The sequence below is a fragment of the Galeopterus variegatus genome, unplaced genomic scaffold (genome assembly GCF_000696425.1).
Source record: "Galeopterus variegatus unplaced genomic scaffold, G_variegatus-3.0.2 Scaffold474, whole genome shotgun sequence".
Classification (NCBI taxonomy): Eukaryota; Metazoa; Chordata; class Mammalia; order Dermoptera; family Cynocephalidae; genus Galeopterus; species Galeopterus variegatus.
This window is the reverse complement of record NW_007726585.1, coordinates 338,221-358,173: the sequence shown is the minus strand read 5'-3', so window position 1 is coordinate 358,173 and position 19,953 is coordinate 338,221. Positions and strand designations below refer to the sequence as shown.

The 19,953-nt window shown below is 45.5% G+C and overlaps 1 protein-coding gene across 1 annotated transcript in view; it reads left to right on the top strand.

Moving 5' to 3' along the window:
- RBM20 (RNA binding motif protein 20) overlaps positions 1-19,953 on the top strand; it is a 183,517-nt gene that overhangs the window by 124,715 nt on the left and 38,849 nt on the right. The window contains exons 2-5 of the mRNA XM_008569190.1: positions 9,365-10,451; positions 11,711-11,772; positions 14,209-14,300; positions 14,662-14,759. Of these exons, the coding sequence (XP_008567412.1) occupies positions 9,365-10,451; positions 11,711-11,772; positions 14,209-14,300; positions 14,662-14,759 (1,339 nt within the window). The remainder of the gene's footprint in view (positions 1-9,364; positions 10,452-11,710; positions 11,773-14,208; positions 14,301-14,661; positions 14,760-19,953) is intronic.

Sequence of the window (19,953 nt, the reverse complement as noted above, 5' to 3'; positions counted from 1 at the left end):
TAGTGACTGCTTACTGTGTGCTAGGAACTGTGCTTAGCAATTACGTGCACCCTGTCAGCCAGCTCTCGGAACAAGCCTGTAGCTGAGATGTAGCCATCCTTCCTTTAACCGCGAAGACCCTGAGGCTTGGAGAGGATGAGTGGTTGTCCACAGCCACCAGTTCCTCAGTGGCCAAAGTGGAATTTATACCCAGGTTGATAATGAGTCTGAAACCTGTGCTCTTAGCCTCTGGGAAGTGTCCCCCACCCCCTCCCCCCATGCTGTGATGCATAGCACAGTCACGTTGATATGGCTGATACTCTGTAAACATGAGTCAACTGATGTAACTCATTCTACCCTGAATCTTAGTGGCAATGAGATTGTCTCCAAGGACGTGAGTGATAAACATCATTTCCTCTGTAAAAGAATGTTTTCCGAAAGGGAGTGTGTTCTGATCACACAGGAAAATGTCCTCTAAGAGTCTTCTGAACAATGCTGCGCCCTTCCACTGTGTGGCACCTAGCAGCTTACGTAGCACTAACCACTCTTTATTTGTATGATCCCGCACCAATCCTCATAATGTAAATGAGAAGATTGTACTTCCCTTTTTATAAACAAGGACACTGAGGCTTGGAGAGGTAAAGTCTCATCTCACCCACTGCCACACAGCTGACAAGCAACAAGTTGGGATTAGAAACCAGGATGCCTGATTCCTACCCCCAGTTCACACAGGACATCCCACAGCCCAATAAGCACTCACTATATATTCGCCTCTGCCCCAGTGGATAAGAAGACTAAAGAACCATTGCATCTTTAATAATGATCTTTTTCTCCTGGAAGGATAACTAATGCCTTGCACAAAGCCAGTTTTTAGTGCAGCAAAAATGGCCTATTTGGTGTTGAGAAATAAAAGGTGTTGTAGTCTATTAGAAGTTGCCCTCCTGTGAGGGCCAGGGCATTATTTCCTCTGTTCACAGGAGCAACTGTATGGCCTGTAAAAGGTTGTCCCCAGCCCATACCCTTGCAGGGGGACTATTCTCCAGCACCCCATTTGCACCTTGGCCTTGTAAGCATGGTGTGCAGCTCTTACCCACAGGGTAGAGGAGCATTCTGTTTCCCAAACCTCCAGGAAGAAGGCCTCTCTGGTTGGCAGATATTCACACCAAAGTTACTACTGGGTCACCCCTTGGCTCCGACTACTGGGTCACTGTGGTCAGTCCATGCCTGCTGAGAAAACTGGAGAGTGACAGGGAACCCTAGAGTCAATGTGGACCCTGGAGAAAGACCCTCTGAGTTAAATGCAGATAGTTTCAGTTGGTGACTTTCTTTCTACATTATTATTTGTATTAAGGAAATAAAGGAAATGCATTTGTTCATGTACAAAGTCCAGAGTGCATTCAGGCAAAGCTGGCTCAAGGTGTTCCTATCAGGTCTTCCAAGAACTGTCTGTGCCCCTGTCTCAAGGCCAGCGTCTTCTGGGTTGGCTTTATTCTCAAGCAGGCTCTCCTAAAGTGGTGGCTTAACAACTAGTTTAGCAACCCAGGCATTGGCTCAAGGTGTTCCTATCAGGTCTTCCAAGAACTGTCTGTGCCCCTGTCTCAAGGCCAGCATCTTCTGGGTTGGCTTTATTCTCAAGCAGGCTCTCCTAAAGTGGTGGCTTAACAACTAGTTTAGCAACCCAGGCACGACAGGGAGTGTCCCTTTCCTGATAGCCCCAACAAAATTTCAGGGAGTGTCTGTCCTTGAGCCAATTCCTTTGGAATGTGGTGCTCTGACTGGCTGGGTCTGAGACATGTTGTGTGGGAATTACTTTTCCCATTTTACAGATGAGAAAATTCTGAGGGCTGCAAAACTTAAGTGACTTTCCCCCAACCTCACAACTAGTACAGGCAGATGCCAGCCCCGGTCTGTGTGCACATTTCATCCCACAGCTGCCTGTCACAAATCTCCAGTGCATCTCTGCATCTGTAGCTAGATTAATAGGCCCAGAGTGTTGACATATTTTTGTTCAGAGTTTAGGGACAGCGCTTGAGTTGGCCTTTTCTTTCATTTCTCTCAAGGTTCCGCGGTGTGAACCACTTCCTCCTGTGCCTTGCTGTTTGGGGCTCACCTCTGTCAGAAGACTTATCACTCTGTGTGTTGATCTGTCTCCCTTGCGATCTTGGGAAGGTTTCTTTTTCCATCTTTGTGTTCCTACAACCTGGTAACTTTGCCCAGCTCACAACAGATGATCAATCCACATGGCTGAACAGACAAACTCGTGAATGCACAGTTGGCCCTTTGATGGAGTCTCTGTTTCAGATTAGAGGCCCCGCAGATCCTTCCTGTATCTTGGATGCTCTCCCTTCCTTTCACAACAGGATGGACTACATAAAAATCCTGCTGAATTTCCAGCACTCTGACTTGAACTGAGGACACTTTGCCTCACTCCTAGTGCTGAATTACGAACCCATCCATTGCATCCTGCAGGGGTCCAGAGAAAATGTAAAAGAGCTCTGGGATACATCATGAACACTGTCAAGCCAGGGCAGCTGTTGTGCTCTCCTGGTGGCACAATATGTTGCACATCCTCTCAACACGATGGGATTAAACCATTAGAAACAGTTTTCATCTGGACCTCCTAAATCTCCTGGCATTATAAGGGTGGCTAGTTCTCCTTTATGTTATGTTTTATTTTTAAAACTCTTGTGAGGAATGCTGCTTTAATTAAAAAAGAAACAAAAACAAAAACAAACAAAAAAAACTTTCTAAAAAGCAGAGAATCAGAGTTTTTAATCTAATTATGCACTGTGAATTCTCTGTAACAATTAATAGCTCTGAAATGAAACCTCAGCCCTGGGGCAGTGAGCCTCATGCAGGCCTGGAGGTGCTGTAAGTCTGTTCTGTGAATGTGGGTCAACCTTCGGCATGATTGTGGGATAGATAGTCCAGCTCTGTGCAGGGATGCCCAGGTATGTAACTCACTGTGCTGCTGTCCCTCCTCCCCAGATCTGAGGTTGGCCCATATGACTGCAAACAGTGCGGCTGCACAAGGTTTAGGAGAAGACAGGATGAGGCAGGTGCACAGAATCTTACTCCCACTCACTCTCCCTGCTATCACCACCTCTGGAGCTTAGGAGAGTTCCAGAAAGGACCTGCATCTTCACATTACCCCAGTGCTCAGTGAGTGTCTCGCATAGCAAAGGTGCTTAGTGTTTGAATGGAGGGGAATGGAGGGGAAAACTACAGATCAATATTGGACAGACAAGATCATTTAGTGGTAAGATAGATAGTTCTGAGGCTTAGTTAGGGTTTTTGGAGGCAAGGCTATTCTCTCAGGCCCTGGAAGCTGGGTTGGACGATCTGGGTTCTCATTAAGGTTTTACCACCACCCAGCCATGTGGCTTTGGACAAGTCACTTTCTCTCTGTGTTAATGAGCGGATTGGATGAGTTGATCCCTAAGGATCTGCAATTCTAAGCTCTCCCAGGTTGCCACTACTCCAGCTGGGTAAAGAAAGCTGGCTTTGAGAAGGAAGAGTCCTCTGGATTTTTCCTGCTCATGCAGAATGACCCTTGGCTGAATCCCCAGAGGGTCCTTGGATGCCCTGTCACATGGTCTGGGCTGCAGGGGATCAATTCATACTATCAAGATCCAGTCGGCCTGCACAGCCACCTCTGCCTCTCTGTAAGGAAGCCACTTGTGCATCTGTCTTTGGGGATTGTTTTAGTTTCCTATTACTGCTGTAACAAATTAGCACACATTCGTTGGATTATAACAACACAAATTTATTCTCTTGTAGTTCTGAAGGTGAGAAGTCCAAAGTCAGTCTCACTGGATTAAAGTCAAGGTGTCAGCAGGGCCAGTTTCTTCTGGAGGCTGGGGGAGAATCTGTTTCCTTACATATCTAGTTTCTCGAGGCTGCCTGCATTTCCTTGGCTCATGACCCCTTCTTCCATCTTCAAAGCCAGCAGCATGCATTTTCTCTCCTCTCTGACTTCTGTTTACAACCTTGTATCTTCTCTCTCAGACTCTTATCCTCCTGCCTCCATCATATAAGGACTTTTGTGATTGCATTGGGCTTACCCGAATAATTTCAGGATAATCTTCCCATCACAAGGTCCTCAATTTAATCACATCTTCAAAGTCCCCTTTACCGTGGAAACACATATTCACAGTCTTTGTGGATTAGAACATGGACATCTTTGTGGGATCCTTATTCAGCCTCCTCCTGGGATTATCCATTCAATTTCAAAACCTAGACTTAGACAGGGAAAGAATGTATTGAGACTCCTGCACTGGGATGAGGAATTGAAGGTAGTCTCCTTGGTGGGTGATTCTGTACCTGTTTGTAGGCTTAGCTGTGTACAACAGCAAAATCCATTTGCTTTCTGGGTATATTTAGATTCTCCTTTTGGAGGCGTTCAAGGGTGTTTATCCACAGGAATGTGTACTCACAAAAGAGGTGTGCACATGTCCTCAAAGCCACCAGGTCCTGATGAGCCACACCCCTCATCGCCCTTCTTCCTTCTGTGCATGGCGCTACTGAGCGCCTGCCAAGTGAGAGGCAGGGGCTGGGAGATACAAGAATCTCCAAGACATTCTCCTCTATTTTGTAGAGCTTATGTCTAATGGAGTAGAAAGGCACGTAAGCAATTATTTTTAATACAAGGCAGGATGTACTAAATGATGTAACAGTTTCAAACCAAGGTAGTGAGAAGACAGTAAGGGAACATCAGTTCTAGCCCCCAGGGGTGTCAGATCATGTACCCCAATTTTTGGCTCAGAAATATGATCACAATATTCACCTGAATTTCAGGTTATTAACTCTCGCAGGTTAAGAATTTTAGGGCTTTTAAAAAAAGAATAATTTGTCTTTCTCTCTTTATCTAGTGTCTTTGGTTTAAAAGATGCTCAGCTCTGATGATTCATGTGAAAACGCTCTTACCCAAGGTTGATTAAAGTGGGAGACAATAAGAATTTGCTAGGAAAGCAAAAGTTAGGAAGAAAATCTGGTGAGTGTTCTTACTCCATGCTGAGTCTGAATGGGTAAACTTCTGCAACCTGGACACGCTCTGAAAAGCACTCATTTCCCATGGCTGACCTACAAATACTCAGTGTGATTAGCTTCCCCGCTTGGAAAGATAGTTCTTCCTCACGTGTCCTTTCGGGGGGAATCTCCAGCAAGAGCTCCCTCCAGCAGAATGCAATTTTAGAAAATACAGCTGACTTCTCTGGGAGAAACAAACCAACCTTGTCTTACTCTGGTCATGGAAACTAAGTTGGCACCTCATTATCACCTTGTTAGCAAGGACAGGCTGCCTGGTGGACAAACCTGGTAGGAAGGGTTGGCCCTGTGTGAACAGAGTTCTGAGTTAATCTTAATTGCTCTTCTTGTTTTTTTTTTAATAATTTTATTTTGTTGATATACAATGTGGGTGATTATTGTGGCCCATTACCAAAACCTCCCTCCCTCCTCCCGCTCCTCCCTCCCACCCAGCAATGTCCTTTCTGTTTGCTTGTCATATCAACTTCGAGGAACTGTAGTTGTTATGTCTTCTCCCCACCCCCCGGTTTTTGTGTGTGTGTGTGTGTGCGCGCGCGTGTGTGTGAATTTATTTATTTATTTTTAGCTCCCACCAATAAGTGAGAACATGTGGTATTTCTCTTTCTGTGCCTGACTTGTTTCACTTAATATAATTCTCTCAAGGTCCATCCATGTTGTTGCAAATGGCAGTATTTCATTTGTTTTTATAGCTGAGTAGTATCCCACTGTGTAGATATACCACATTTTCCGTATCCACTCATCCGATGATGGACTCTTTAATTGCTCTTCTAAAGCTCAGCTACTTAATTCTACACAGTTGAAATCTATCACTCTTTACCATCCTCTTCCTTCCATATGTAGACAGTTAGCACCTCCCCACTCTTTTGCTGCCTGCATTGTGCTGGGCCACACTGGGGCCCTCAAGGCTTGGCTGCAACCAGCACAAGTCCCCAGAGGGGAAAACGTCTGTCAACCTTGCTGCCTCCTTCCCCATTATCTTAAAATGCCTCCAGCTTGTTCTGCCCTTGGACCCCAGCTGGCTGCTGGCTGCTGGCTGGGTGAAGGTGGTGTCTCTCTAACAACTTATAGTGAAGTTTTGATTTTTACATGAATGGGAAAGAGTAACAAAGTCATTTTTTTCTGGCTCTGAAATGTGTTTTGTACTTGTATTTGAATGTGGTTGTGCCTGACGTTCTGAGAACTCACTTCAAACAAAACAGTGAAGCAGCGCCTGGAGATGTGCTCAGGGGAGGCTGAGAAGCTGCATACTTTAACCGCCCTGGGCCTCTTCCTTTCTTCTCAAAGCCTGGTTGGGGTTTGAATCCCATGTACTCACCACTCTGTACTAACCAACAGTGAGTGTTCATTGAATAGGTCACCTAATCTCTCTGAGCTCTAGGTTTATGCCCTGCAAAATTGGGGTGAAAATTACCTACCCCCGAGGATCGCTGGAGAGAACAAATGAGATAGCAGGGTAAGCACTGGTCTCACGGTGGCAGGTGGCATCGAGTGAATGTGAGACATCTCTCCCAATGTGAGACATCTCTCCCCCTCACTTTCCTCCCCTCCACCTCCACCCCCCTCCAATGCAAAGCGCCAACATAAGCAGAAGCTCCTTCCTTCAGTGTCTCCAAAGTGGGAGAGGTGGGACCTGCCACACACTTCATGGCTCCTTTTCCTTCCTCACCTGAGCCTGTCCCCAGCCTCTCTCTTCCTTGTTTCATTCTCATTGGCCTTTTACTGTTCAGACCCTATGACGGTGGAGACTGAAATGCCTGGCTGCGCAGGTTCCACCATATATTTGGTGCGCGCGCTGATTGTACGGCCTGGATTGTCCATGGCAATCCCAGTTCCAAATTTCACAGTCCCATTCTTCCATTCAAATGTCCTGCTAAAGTTGGCATACAGCCCCCCACTGCTAACTTTGACTGGTTTAAAGAAAAATGTCCTGGAATTCTGTCCATCAATATCCTGAACATATTTCCTGATTACACTCACTTCCTAGCAGGGGGATTTAAGACTCAGAAATGAGTCTTACCAAACTCACTTTGGCCTTAACAAAGAGCCCTGACGGTGCTTACCACATATCCCAGGCTTTCTGGAGAAAAGTCTGTTCTATTTACAGACCATGTATCCTGATTCATATGACCTATGGGTGTCCATAACCAACCAACACAGGTCACATGAAAGACACATGTCACATGAAAGGCACATGTCAGACAGAACCTGCCCTACCCGCCCCATAAGATTCTGGGAGAGTTCACCACTGCCTGCTACCTCAAATTCAGATTTTTTTACTTGTCATTTTTTGGGTTATTCCTTACACTAGTTGGGTTTGAGAGTTTGGTCAAAGGGAATTGTGTTATTGTGAAATATATAGTATTTGGTCTTTCTCCATTTCCTGGCATGCGACTCCTAAAATCCTTGGAATCTTCAAAATGATAAGTGTCATTTTGTAAGCTAGTGAGGGGGCTGGCATCCCCTGGGTTGCTTCAGGATGGGGGCTGGTCACCAGAAAGACCAAGGCAGTTCCACTTTCCAACCTCCAGAGAGGAGAGAGGAGCCAAAGGTTAAGTTGATCTTCAATGGCCAATGATTTCATCAATCATGCCTATGTAATGAAGTTTTAAAAAGCCCCAAAAGGGGGCCGGCCCGGTGGCGCACTGGAGAGTGCGCCGCTTGGGAGTGTGGCGGCGCTCCCGCTGAGGGTTCGGATCCCATGTGGAGACCGGTTCCCGCTCACTGGCTGAGCGCGGTGCGGGAGCAACGCCAAGGGTTGCGATCCCGTTGCCGGTCCCCTCCCCGGTACGGGCGCGACACCGAGGGTTGCGATCCCGTTACCGGTCAGTAAAAAAGACAAAAAGGAAAAAAAATAAATTTAAAAAATTAAAAAAAAAACCCCAAAAGGACAGGTTTTGGAGAGCTTCTGGGTAGCTGGACACGTGGAGGTTCCTGGAGGGTGGGGCACCCAGGGAGGGTCTGGAAGCTCTAGACTTCTTCCCACATACCTTGCTCTATGTATCTCTTCCATCTGGTGTTCATCAGTATCCTTTGTAATATCCTTTATAACAGGCCAGTTTATGTAAGAGGTGTTTCCCTGAGCTCTGTGAGCTGCCCTAGCAAATTAATTGAACCCCGAGGAAGGGGTCATGGAAACCCCTATTTATAGCTAGTCAGTCAGAAGCACAGATAAAACAACCTGGGGCTTGTGATTAGCACCAGAAGTGGGGACAGTCATGTGGGACTGAGCTCTCAACCTGTGAGATCTGATGCTATCTCCACATAGATAGTGTCAGAACCGAATTAGAGGACACGCAGCTGATATCCATTGCAGAACTGATTGCTTACTTGGTGTGTGGGGAAAAACCTTCACGTCTGATGAAACATAATTCTTGTTGCTTTTGGATGTGAAATGAGGACAAGGATAAAAATGTGTTTAGCACAAACATGCACACAATTCACTCTGTATGCAATTTTGAAGACTGCCTTTTTCACTTAACATTAGAACATATGGATTTTCTCATGTCATTAAAGTATTTTTTTGTTTGTTTTTCATTTTTTGTAAACAGTGACTTTACCAAATTCAGGATGGTATTTACCACTGGCAATGATGGGGTGGGAGTGGACTGAGGATAGCAGGTACCCAAGGAGATTTATCATGTTGGAATGTTTTCTATCTTAAGCTTGGTGCTGGGTATACTTTTTTGAATGTCTTAAATGTTATATAATAAAGTAGAAATTTGAACACCAGTAGTAAATGGTTACTTAATATTTCATTGTGTAGATATGTCATTAATTTACTCAGTTCAAACTCTGTTCCCCTGTTATTGGATATTTGTATTTTTCAACTTTGGACTCTTAAATAATATAGTATTAAACACCTTTGGGTATCAAGTTTTGTCTGTATTTTTGCTCATTCTCTTAGGGTAGATTTATAAAATTGAATTATTGGGTCAAAGAATACGACTATCGTGAATACATATTGTAAGACTAACTTAATAAGGCTATATGAGTTTAGACTATCAATGACATGGTGTCTCTTTCGCTTTATCTCCCCAACATAGAGTTCTAGTTGTTTTTTAATATTTGCTACTTTGCTAGACAAATATTTGTTTCTAATGATTTTAGTTTGTATTTCTAATTTCCAGTGAGACTGAACGTTTTGTCATATAATTTTTCTATTGGAGTTTTTTTTTAAATGTGTACATGTGAGCACAGGTTTTTGTAGACTCACTTGTATGTGGGACCTATGTGAGAGGGTCTTGTTTATGTGGGGGTGGGGACACAGATAAGCAAAAACCGGTGTTTCGCCCCCCTCATTGAAAACTAGCTGTGCATCTAGACCTCTGTCTTCCTGCAGTGCCTCCAAGCTCCTGGACAAGAACCCGTTCTCCGTCTGTAACACGAACCCTCTGCTTCCTTCACCTGCCAGTCTCCAACTGGCTCAACTGCAAGCCCAGCTCACCCTCCACCGGCTGAAGTTGGCACAGACAGCTGTCACCAACAATACTGCAGCCGCCACGGTCCTGAACCAAGTCCTCTCCAAAGTGGCCATGTCCCAGCCTCTCTTCAACCAGCTGAGGCATCCGTCTGTGATCAGTGCCCCCCACGGCCATACCGGGGTGCCCCAACATGCTGCAACCATATCCAGCACCCGATTCCCCTCTAATGCAATTGCCTTTTCACCCTCAAGCCAGACCCGAGGCCCAGGACCCTCTGTGAGTCTTCCCAGCCAGCCCCCCAATGCCATGGTGATACATCCTTTCAGCGGGGTAATGCCTCAGACCCCTGCCCAGCCAGCAGTCATCTTGGGCATTGGCAAGACTGGGCCCGCTCCAACTACAGGAGGCTTCTATGAGTACAGCAAAGCCAACTCTGGCCAGGCATACGGCTCCGAAACAGACGGTCAGCCCAGCTTTCTGTCAACCTCAGCCTCTACCTCAGGCAGTGTGACCTATGAAGGGCATTACAGCCACACAGGGCAAGATGGCCAAGCTGCCTTTTCCAAAGACTTCTATGGACCCAACTCCCAAGGGTCGCATGTGACAGGTGGATTTCCAGCTGAGCAGGTGGGGGGCCTCAAAGGTGAGGTAGGGCCACTGGTGCAGGGCACAAACAGCCAGTGGGAGAGCCCCCACGGATTCCCTGGCCCAAGCAAGCCTGATCTTACAGCAAGTCCCAACCTGTGGCCTCCACCCCCTGGCCAGCCCTATGAGCTGTATGACCCCGAGGAACCCACCCAAGACAGGACGCCTCCTTCCTTTGGGGGGCGGCTTAACCACAGCAAACAGGGTTTCAGCAGTGCCCGGCGGCGGGCCAAGGAAGAGCAGGCGATGCTGTCCATGCGGCCCCTGCAGGCTCATGAGCTGAATGACTTCCATGGCGTGGCCCCACTGCACCTGCCACACACCTGTAGCATCTGCGACAAGAAGGTGTTTGATTTGAAGGTGAGTCGTCCTAGATAGGCTGGGAGCCACAGCTTGAGCCTGGCCAGGCTTCCCCCCATGACCCAGCTCTTGCTGCTCATGGGTGAGGAACTGTTATGTCTGGGGATTGGGAAATGGGATTTTGCTACAGATAGAAAGCAGAGGGTCAAATGATCCCACCTGGGTTGCAGAAAAGGGGCTCCTGCTTCTTTGTGGAGGGCTTTTCCTTGGTGGTATGCCTAGAAACTACTGTTCCTTGAGTATATAGATGGTACTGAGCTTGAAGGTGGGGGGAAGCAGAATTTTGGGTCAGGGGCAAGAGAGTAATTCTCAGGTGGAATCTAGACAAATTTATAAGAGCTTCAGCTTCCCCATCTGCAAAATAGAGATAGAGCCTTATGACACCTTCCCAGTGGTTGTAAAATGCTTTGGGCTGCTGCAAACAAAGGTCCATTATTGTATAATTTTCCCTGAAAAAATGTATTTCTGATGCAATGAAATATTCTGAAGCAATAATTGTAACTAACACTATGTGTGTCAGCAGTAATTCTATAAGGTAGATACCAATATTTTTCCCATTTTACAGATGAGAAAACTGAGGCCCAAAGAGATAAAATGGCTTGCCCAGGGCCCCTTAGCTTGAAAGTGCCAGAGAGGAGATTCAAGTGTCGGTCTGACCCTCCCAGAGCCTCTTAGGCACTGGGCTGCCCTGCTTCCCAACTCTCATTCCTACGAGAGCATAAGGAAGTCCCTGCTTATTGGGAGTCACACCATGGTGTGTCATTCATCTCTGCTTGAGTCTCATCATCCAAGTGCATCCCTATGACTCGGGTGGGACATACCCTGTTACCTTCAGTCTTGGGAGGGGACTGGATGACACTGGAAGGTGCTGGTGGATTTTGTCTCTCATAAGCCTTTTCTAAGGCTTTATAACTCACTGCGAGTCCACCTGCCAGATTCTCCCAACTGGATATAGAAATGGGTGGGGTCCCTCTGGGGGAGAAGAGAAAGAGTGGGAGGCAGGGGGAGACCAGACTCAAAATCTGCTGTCTGAGATGGGCACGGTATGTGCAGATGAGGAGCTGAGAGAAAGAGCTGTGGACGGGAGGCAGGAGTGGGGGAAGAACCTGAGAGGGAGAGGAGGAGGGAGATGTGTCTGCAGTGTAGGCCCAGCCTCTGTGTGCTCTGTGCTCCCTGCCTGGCTGGTGACTCTGCACCCATCCTACACCTTCCCATGGCCCCAGTTCTACACTGGTCACTTTTCTTTCCTTCTGACCTAGGACTGGGAGCTTCATGTCAAAGGGAAACTGCATGCTCAGAAGTGCCTGGTCTTCTCTGAAAAGTAAGTGCTATCCAGGAGAACAGGTTCATGCACACGCTCAACAGATATTTAGTGAGCATCTACTTTGTGTCTCGATCTATTCTGGATGCTGGGGAAAGAGCAGAGAACAAAACAGGCAAAGTGTCTGCCCTCAGGGAGCTTACACTTAGTGGGGGTGGGGAGAGGCAGACAATAAACAAAGTGAACAAGTAAATTAGATAGCGTTCCTGGTAGTAAATGCTAAGCAGAAAATGTCAGAGCAGAGGTGAGAAGGGTACGTGTGTGCACGTGTGCACATGTGCACACGTGTGCCCGTGGAGGTGCTGGTCCATGCATTTTAAATAGGGTAGTTGGGAGAGGACTTACTGAGGACACTATAGGAGGGGGCAGAATGAGCCCATGGCTGTCTGGGGGAATCACATTCCTGGCAAGTGGAATAATAGGTTTGATGGCCCTGCAGCGAGTGTGGACCTGAGATACCCAGGCAACATCTAGCATACTCAGAGCAGAATGACAGGGAAGGGGAGCCAGGGAGGTACCAGGGTCCAGATCCTGAGCTCCCAGGGTTGTTGTGAAGACTTCTGCATAGAAGTGATGCACTCAGCCTCCACCGAACAGGACCTGGGCTGCTGTGCTGAGAATAGATGCTGGGGGCCAGGGAGGCAAGGGCAGACCCCAGAGACCAATGAGGAGGCAGCTGCAGTAATCAGGGCAGAGGAGAGGGTGTCTGACCTTGGGGTAAGAACAGGCAACGGGGATTAAGTGTTTTGAAATGTGTGCATTCAAAAGGCCTCCTTTTATTATTAATGAGAGCCAAAATGCAGAAGCAACCCAAATGGATAAGCAAAAGTGGTATATCCATATGATGGAACATTACCCAGCCTTGAAAAGGCTGGAAATTCTGACACGTGCTACAACATGGCTAAACCTTGAAGACATTGTGCTAAGTGAAATAAGCCAGTCACAAAAGGACACATATTGTACACTTCCACTTATACGAGGTATCAAGAGTAGTCAAACTCATAGAGACAGAAAGTAGAATGATGGTTGCTGGAGCTGGGGTAGGGTAGAAATGGGGAGTTAGGGCTGGCCCGGTGGCACACTCGGTAGAGTGCAGCACTTGGGAGCGCAGCAGCGCTCCCACCGAGGGTTCGGATCCCATATAGAGACCGGTCTGCTCACTGGTTGAGCGCGGTGCGGGCGCGACACCGAGGGTTGCGATCCCGTTACCGGTCATGAAAAAAAAAGATAAAAAGGAAAAAAAAAAAAAAAGAAATGGGGAGTTAGTGTTTCATGGGTACAGAGTTTCAGTTTTACAAGATGAAAAGAGTCCTGTGGGTGGATGGTGGTGGTGGTTGCCCAACAGTGTGAATGTACTCGATGCCACCGAACTGTCCACTTGAAAATGGTTAAGATGGTAAATTTTATGTCATATGTATTTTACCACAATTTGAAAACTAATTTTAAAAAAGACCTCCCTTTCATGGCTCCTTTTTAATTATTGTTATGGTAAAATTCACATAAGATTCACCATTTTTTTTTTCCTTTTTATCTTTCTTACTGACTTTCATGGCTCCTTTTTAATTATTGTTATGGTAAAATTCACATAAGATTCACCATTTTTTTTTCCTTTTTATCTTTCTTACTGACTGGTAACGGGATCGCAACCCTCAGTGTTGCGCCCGCACAGCGCTCAGCCAGTGAGTGGGAACTGGTCTCCACATGGGATCTGAACCCTCAGTGGGAGTGCCACTGCTGCGCCCGCACAGCGCTCAGCCAGTGAGCGGGAACTGGTCTCCACATGGGATCTGAACCCTCAGTGGGAGTGCCACTGTGCTCCCAAGCGGCGCACTCTCCAGTGCGCCACCGGGCCGGCCCAAGATTCACCATTTTAAACATTTTGAAGTTTACAGTGCAGTGGCATTTAGCAATTTACGAGGTTGTGCAAATATTACGACTACTTAGTTTCAGAACATCTTTTACCCCAAAAGGAAACCCAATACCCATTAAGCAGCCACTCCCCATTTCCACCTTGCCCCAGCCCCTGACAACCACTAATCTACTCTTAGTTTCTGTGGATTTGTCCCTTCTGGATGCTTCGAGTAAATGAAATCATATAGTTTGTGACCTTTTGTGACTGGCTTTTTTAACTTAGCATAACATTTTCAAGGTTTGTCCGCCTTGTAGCATGCACAAACTTTTATGGCTGAGTAATATTCCATTATACGCATATAACAGACTTTGTTTATCCAGTTATCTTTTGATGGGCATTGGGGATGTTTCTATCTTTTGGCTGTTGTGAATAATGCTGCTATGAATGTTTGTGTACAAGTTTTTCTTTGAACATCTGTTTTCCACTATTTTGGGTCTATACCTAGGAGTGGAACTTCTGGGTTATTTGGTAATTCTTCACTTAACTTATTGAGGAACTGGCTTCCTTTTTTCACGCCTCTCCAGTGCTGGCATCCGGTGTATACTCGGTTCGGCAGAGGGAACCCTCTGTGCCTCTCCCAACAGCACAGCTGTTTATAACCCTGCTGGGAATGAAGGTGAGTGAGGCCTGACAGGTCAGCAGTGTGAGGCGGGAATCACCTTCCCACAGGCTTGTTATATCGTGTCTTTAATAACCAGGACTTCCCTGATGTGCCCTTCTTTACATTTATAAAGCAAACACATCCCAAGACACTAAAATGCACTGGGCCTGCTGTCTGGGCCCATCAGTGTTTTCTGAGATATTTTAGACATAAAGCTTTACTGATTCTCAGTGTGCCCAGAGGTATAATCATGCTCATCACTAATACGTTAGGAAGAAATTTTCATTTTTCTCTTCCCACTTGTGCCCTAATAATGACTTTTGAAGGTTAAGTAAGTGACTGGGTTTTCACCTGGTTTGTGTAATTTATCATTTAGATTATGGCTCAAATCTTGGAACGTCGTATGTGGCTATCCCAGCAAGGTCATTTGCTCCATCGAATCCTGCATTTCCTTCAACTCCCCCAGGGACAAATGTAAGTAGAGAAGCATTTTCTCCATTGTCATTGTCATCCTCAAAGCATTTGTGTCACCTGCTATGTCTGGGTCTACAGGTGCAGAGGAGGCTGTGTGTCGTTCAGAAAAACATCCCTAGACAGAGGTCCAGAGTTGTTTAATTCAGTCCAGCTAGTATTGAAACACACGTATAAAAAAGCTGACAAATTCTTAAAATCAAAGGCACTCGCAGACTTTGTTGCAATCAGCACTAGTTTAGGGGGGAAGAAAAGTTTGAGCTTTTGTGTTTTTTTCCTAAAGATGTTTTGATGTTTTATTGAAGTGGATCATTTCCTATGAGAGGGTAATTCTGAAACTTGAACCAGAAAGAAAAGTGTGTTTGAAAGTAAGGGCCATGTACTAACAGTAATCGTTGGCCCTTTGGGGAAGTGGTTGGTGCTTTATAATGTTTTTGTTTTTCTGTTTTTAGTTTTGTGGTTCTCTCTACTACATGCACTTTAGCCCCCCAAAGCCCTAAATCTTCATCCCTCCTTTTTCCACCGGTTGTGATAACTCCCTCTCTTGCTTCGGTTTTGAATGATTTCCTGTTTCCCCCTGGTGTAGTTTTCTCTCCAGCCCCAGGAGCTGTCTGGCTTCTCTTCTCTGTTGGGCAGGAGGAAGGGAGTGGAAGGCCGGTGAAACCAACCAAAACAAAGTGCATTCGGCTGAACCCTGCTAGAGGGCGCCTGTTCGTGTTTTTGCCTGTGTATTTTTTCGATTTGTGACGTGAGCAGCTGCGGCCTCTTTCTCTCTTCCCATGCAAGGAGCAAGCACACGTTCCCGAGAGCAGGCTCCACATGCCACCCCCTTCATGTGGCAGAGCGTTCATGCAAAACATCAGAAGAGCAAGCCGTGAAGTGTGGCTTTTAGGCCCCAGGGAGTGAGCAGATGTAGGATGATAACAGTAATAGCTAACATTTATATAGTGCTTACTGTGTTCTTAGCATTTTTGTATTGTTTTAATTCATTTAATCCTCCAGACAACCCTGGGAGGTGTGTACTTGTACAGTTGGGAATCTGAGGCCTGGGAGACTTAGTACCTTGCCTAAGGTCACACAGCTGGGATATGAACCCGGGCAGCATGGCTCTGGAAACGTCACCTTTAGCCACAAAGCCATGCTGCCCCTCTCTGAGGATCTCAGGGGTCTCTTCCTTGTTGTGATTCTTCTCTTTAGTAAGCCCCTCTCCCCACTCCGTACCTCTACCCACAAGATACTCAGGAGGATCTGAGGCTACCTACAAGGTGGCAGGGATTACTCTGGCCTTGGCCAATCATGGAACAAGATGAAGAGGCCAGTCACATGAGCATTCTAATTGTGCTCAGGACAGCATCTCCCAAGATGAACTCAGACATTGAGAGGCATTTTCTCTAGACCCCATGGAAGGGGAGAGGCATCATCTGACTGGTTTCGTCATTGTATGTTCTGTGAAGTCTTTATGCACATGAACCTTCCCAAGGATATCCAGAGGACATGGACAAAGCCTGCTCCGGCCAGTCCCTGATTGCCAGGGGTTTGATGTTCATTCATATTCTTCTATCAGATTCTAGTCCCCCTGTTTGCCATTTCAGGCAAATGGAATTAAATGCAGGAGTATCTCTCTTTAGGAAAACCTGAAATGCAAGAATATTGACATTTGAAGACAAGCTGAGAATAAAGAGCTGATAATACACTACTGAAAAATACTTTGCAAGGCTCCTTTGAGTAGCAGGAGAGTCTCTCAGAGAAATTATTGATTTATTTTTTGGCCTACAAATACTGACCTCCAAAGATAAGCAGATACATCAAGGGATGATTACTCTGTTACCAAGGGATGCTTTGCCAGGCTCCAATGAGTGTCCAGTGAACCGCTTTTGCATATAGGAGGGGACTTCAAAAGGTTCATGGAAAAATAGAATTAAAAAATAATATGAATCTTTCCATAAACTCTTTGAAGACCTCTAGTACATTTCTATTATTTTTTTTTTGTTTACAAAATTTATGCTTACTGTGTAAACTCAGACAGAAAAGAAATACTTAATGCGGAGAGTGATATTTCCGTTGCCCCCCTCCAACTCCTGCAGAGATCCCAAGAGGACTTTTCTGCATTTTCCTCCACAAATGTGTTCTAGCCTTGTGCCAGGGCTTTTAATGTCTGATCCTATTCACATACATCTTTTCAGAAACACATTTCACTGACTGAAACCAGAAACAGCCAGGACTCTGCCCCTGTAGGATTACTCTTGTTTGTGGCGCACAGAGCAGCTGCTGCTTGAAAAGTTCCCGTTTTGTGTGCTGTGTTTGCTGGTTGTGGAGTGATTTGAGTCTGTCCCCAGCCCCTTTCACTCCACCCCAGGATCCTCCGAGATGGACAGGATTACTCTTGTTTGTGGCGCACAGAGCAGCTGCTGCTTGAAAAGTTCCCGTTTTGTGTGCTATGTTTGCTGGTTGTGGAGTGATTTGAGTCTGTCCCCAGCCCCTTTCACTCCACCCCAGGATCCTCCGAGATGGACATTCACTTTCACTTGAGCTCCTGCCATTTGACCAGGCCGAGGCACTTCCTCCTTGGCTGTCTGAGTTGTCATAAACAGAGTAGTCAGGTTTCTGGAAGGGGCCATTGGGGCATTCTCAGGCTGTAAATAGTTTTCTTGTGCCTGCCTGAGATGCACTTTGATTGTGACTGTCCACATAAAACCACCTTGCAATTTTCACAGCCACCTTGGAGTTTATTTAGTGCTGGTGCCTGCCTCCCTGGCCTGGGACAACACACCCTGCTTTTATGATTTCTTTCTCACCAGCACCCTGCATACTGGAGACTTGTATAAATAAAGAAGCTGAGGCTCAGGGAAACATAAATGTTTGTGGAAGGCTGGAGGTTTAAGTCATAGGTTGTCTCTCGGATTGCTGGCTGTTTCTAGAACATCGTCTGTCTGCCCTGGCTTTCTGAGTCCATGGCTCAGAGCACTCTGGTCTTGTGATTTCTTTAGCATGAATAGTAATTGATGTGGCATATGCTACTTGTCCCCTCCCTCATCCACAGCTCAGTCATTGTTCCTGTCCACTCAGCAGGGCCCACCTTGTACATTTTCAAAGAGAGAGAGACAGGAGACCTGGGTAGGTTTTGTTTTCTTCTCACAAATCCTCATTATTTTGTCTTCTTGCAAAAGTAGTACAAACACGGTGTGAAAAAGTTCTAACAGTAATAGGAATATAAGAAATAGAAAAACCAACTTTGCAGAGAAAACTGAAGGGAAATGTCTTTTACTACAACTATATATCTCCAGCTTGTGTATGTGTGCATGTTTAATTAGTAAAACTCTCTCTCTCTCTGTTTTTTTTTTTTTGTAAAAATCAGATAATGCCATATAATCTCTTGTGCACTTTGGTTTTTTTCACTTAACATAAAATCTCAATACATATTTTAATTGATTTCTAGACATCTTTCCACATCAGAACATAAATCCCTATCTTATTTTCTAACATAATTTACTGTATATATTTACCTTAATTTACTAGTCTGCAATTGATAGATTTTTTTAGTGAGACCTAAGTTTTAATCACAAATCTGCCACTATTTAATTGACCACAGATTAAATTTCTTAGCTTTTCCCAGGCTTCAGTGTCCTCATATACAGTGATGGGTGTGGACCAGGTGACCCGCCAGTTCTAATATCCCGCGACTCTAAAGTTTACAGGGATGTTGAAGCTGCTCAGCAGGTGAACCACTCAAGATCTGTAGGCAAGTCTGGCACCAGTGAAAGCAAATTCGCTCTAAGTCAAAGCTAATATGCTCAATAAAATATTTGAAAGTGTCAGTAAAGTCATCTGTGTCTACCCTTCCAGTTAAGCCAAGATCCGTAACTATGGAATTCACACCCATTTACTATCTGCATAATAAGTTCGAAGTCAGCATCATGAAGAATAAACATTTGCCCTCTGTCTGTTCTTAGGTGTTCTCCAGCAGAGGTCTACAGACTCTGTGCCAGATGAAATTAGGTCACACCTAAGACAGATCAGGCTGGAGCACAGAGATCATGTACTGAAGATCGAATCTACACTTCCTAGCTCTAGGAAGCACTATGAGAGACTTCTTTCACCCCACAGGCCTATTGCCCTCAACCACATTGCAACTCTGAGTTATTTGAACTGGGGCTCTTCTTTGAATTCGTCTGCAAAGTCTGTTTCTACCTGCACCAAAGGGTATTGAAAGGCCTCAGAATCTTCATGTACTTTCACATTTCCACCCAGCTATAAAATATTTGTGGGTGAGTTTTGAGGTCTGGGACCCAGCCATAGTCATATGAACCATTAGAAGCAGCATCTGGGTTTCAATGAGTGGCCCTGGCATATGAAAATGTACAACTCAGGCCCCTGATCCCACGTGGAGGCATTCGAGGTCAGAAGGCAGGCAGAATCCTCCGCTAGGCTGGGAAAGGATAATTGTCCCTTTAGGTTGGTAATTAGGACTTTGGTTACAACCCTGACTCCTTAGTGATTTAACCTTGGGCTTGAAAGTTTCAAGTGCACCTATCATGTTTCAAGTGCACCTATCCTGGGAGCTCAGCAGGCAGAGCCCATCAATGCCTCATACCAAAAATTTAAGTTGGCAAGAGCTTAAGATTCTCTCTAAATTCATCTGCTCTTCTGCCCTAGAGCACATCTTTTAAAATTTATTTTTGGTAACTTTTAATACATTTCAAACTTACAGAAAAGTTGCCAGAAAAAAAATATAAGGAACTTCTGTATAACTCTGGCCCAGATTCACTATTTCTTTACATTTTGCCCTATTTGCTTTCTCATTCTCTCTTTGTGCCTTTCCCCCATCTATCATCAATTTAATCAGCTATGCATTTTTTTCCTTGAATCATCATTTTAGGGTAGGTTGGAAACATTGTATTTCTTCACCTCTATTTCAGCATGAATTTCCTAAAAACACGAAATTTCTCTCATATAATCACAGCAACGTTTTTTTCCCAGTCCAGGATCATTATAGCACATCCTTTAACTGTTGGAGGAAAGGAGGAGACAAACATTTATTTACAGGAGTCTGCTGGCTGCCGGGCATTGCACCAAGGCACTTTACATACCCTGTGGCATTTCATCTTCTCAACAGTCCTGTGGAATCAATTTTTATTCTCACTGTTATTCAGACAAGCAGACTTGGGCTTGGAGAAATCCAGTAATTGGATCACAGTCA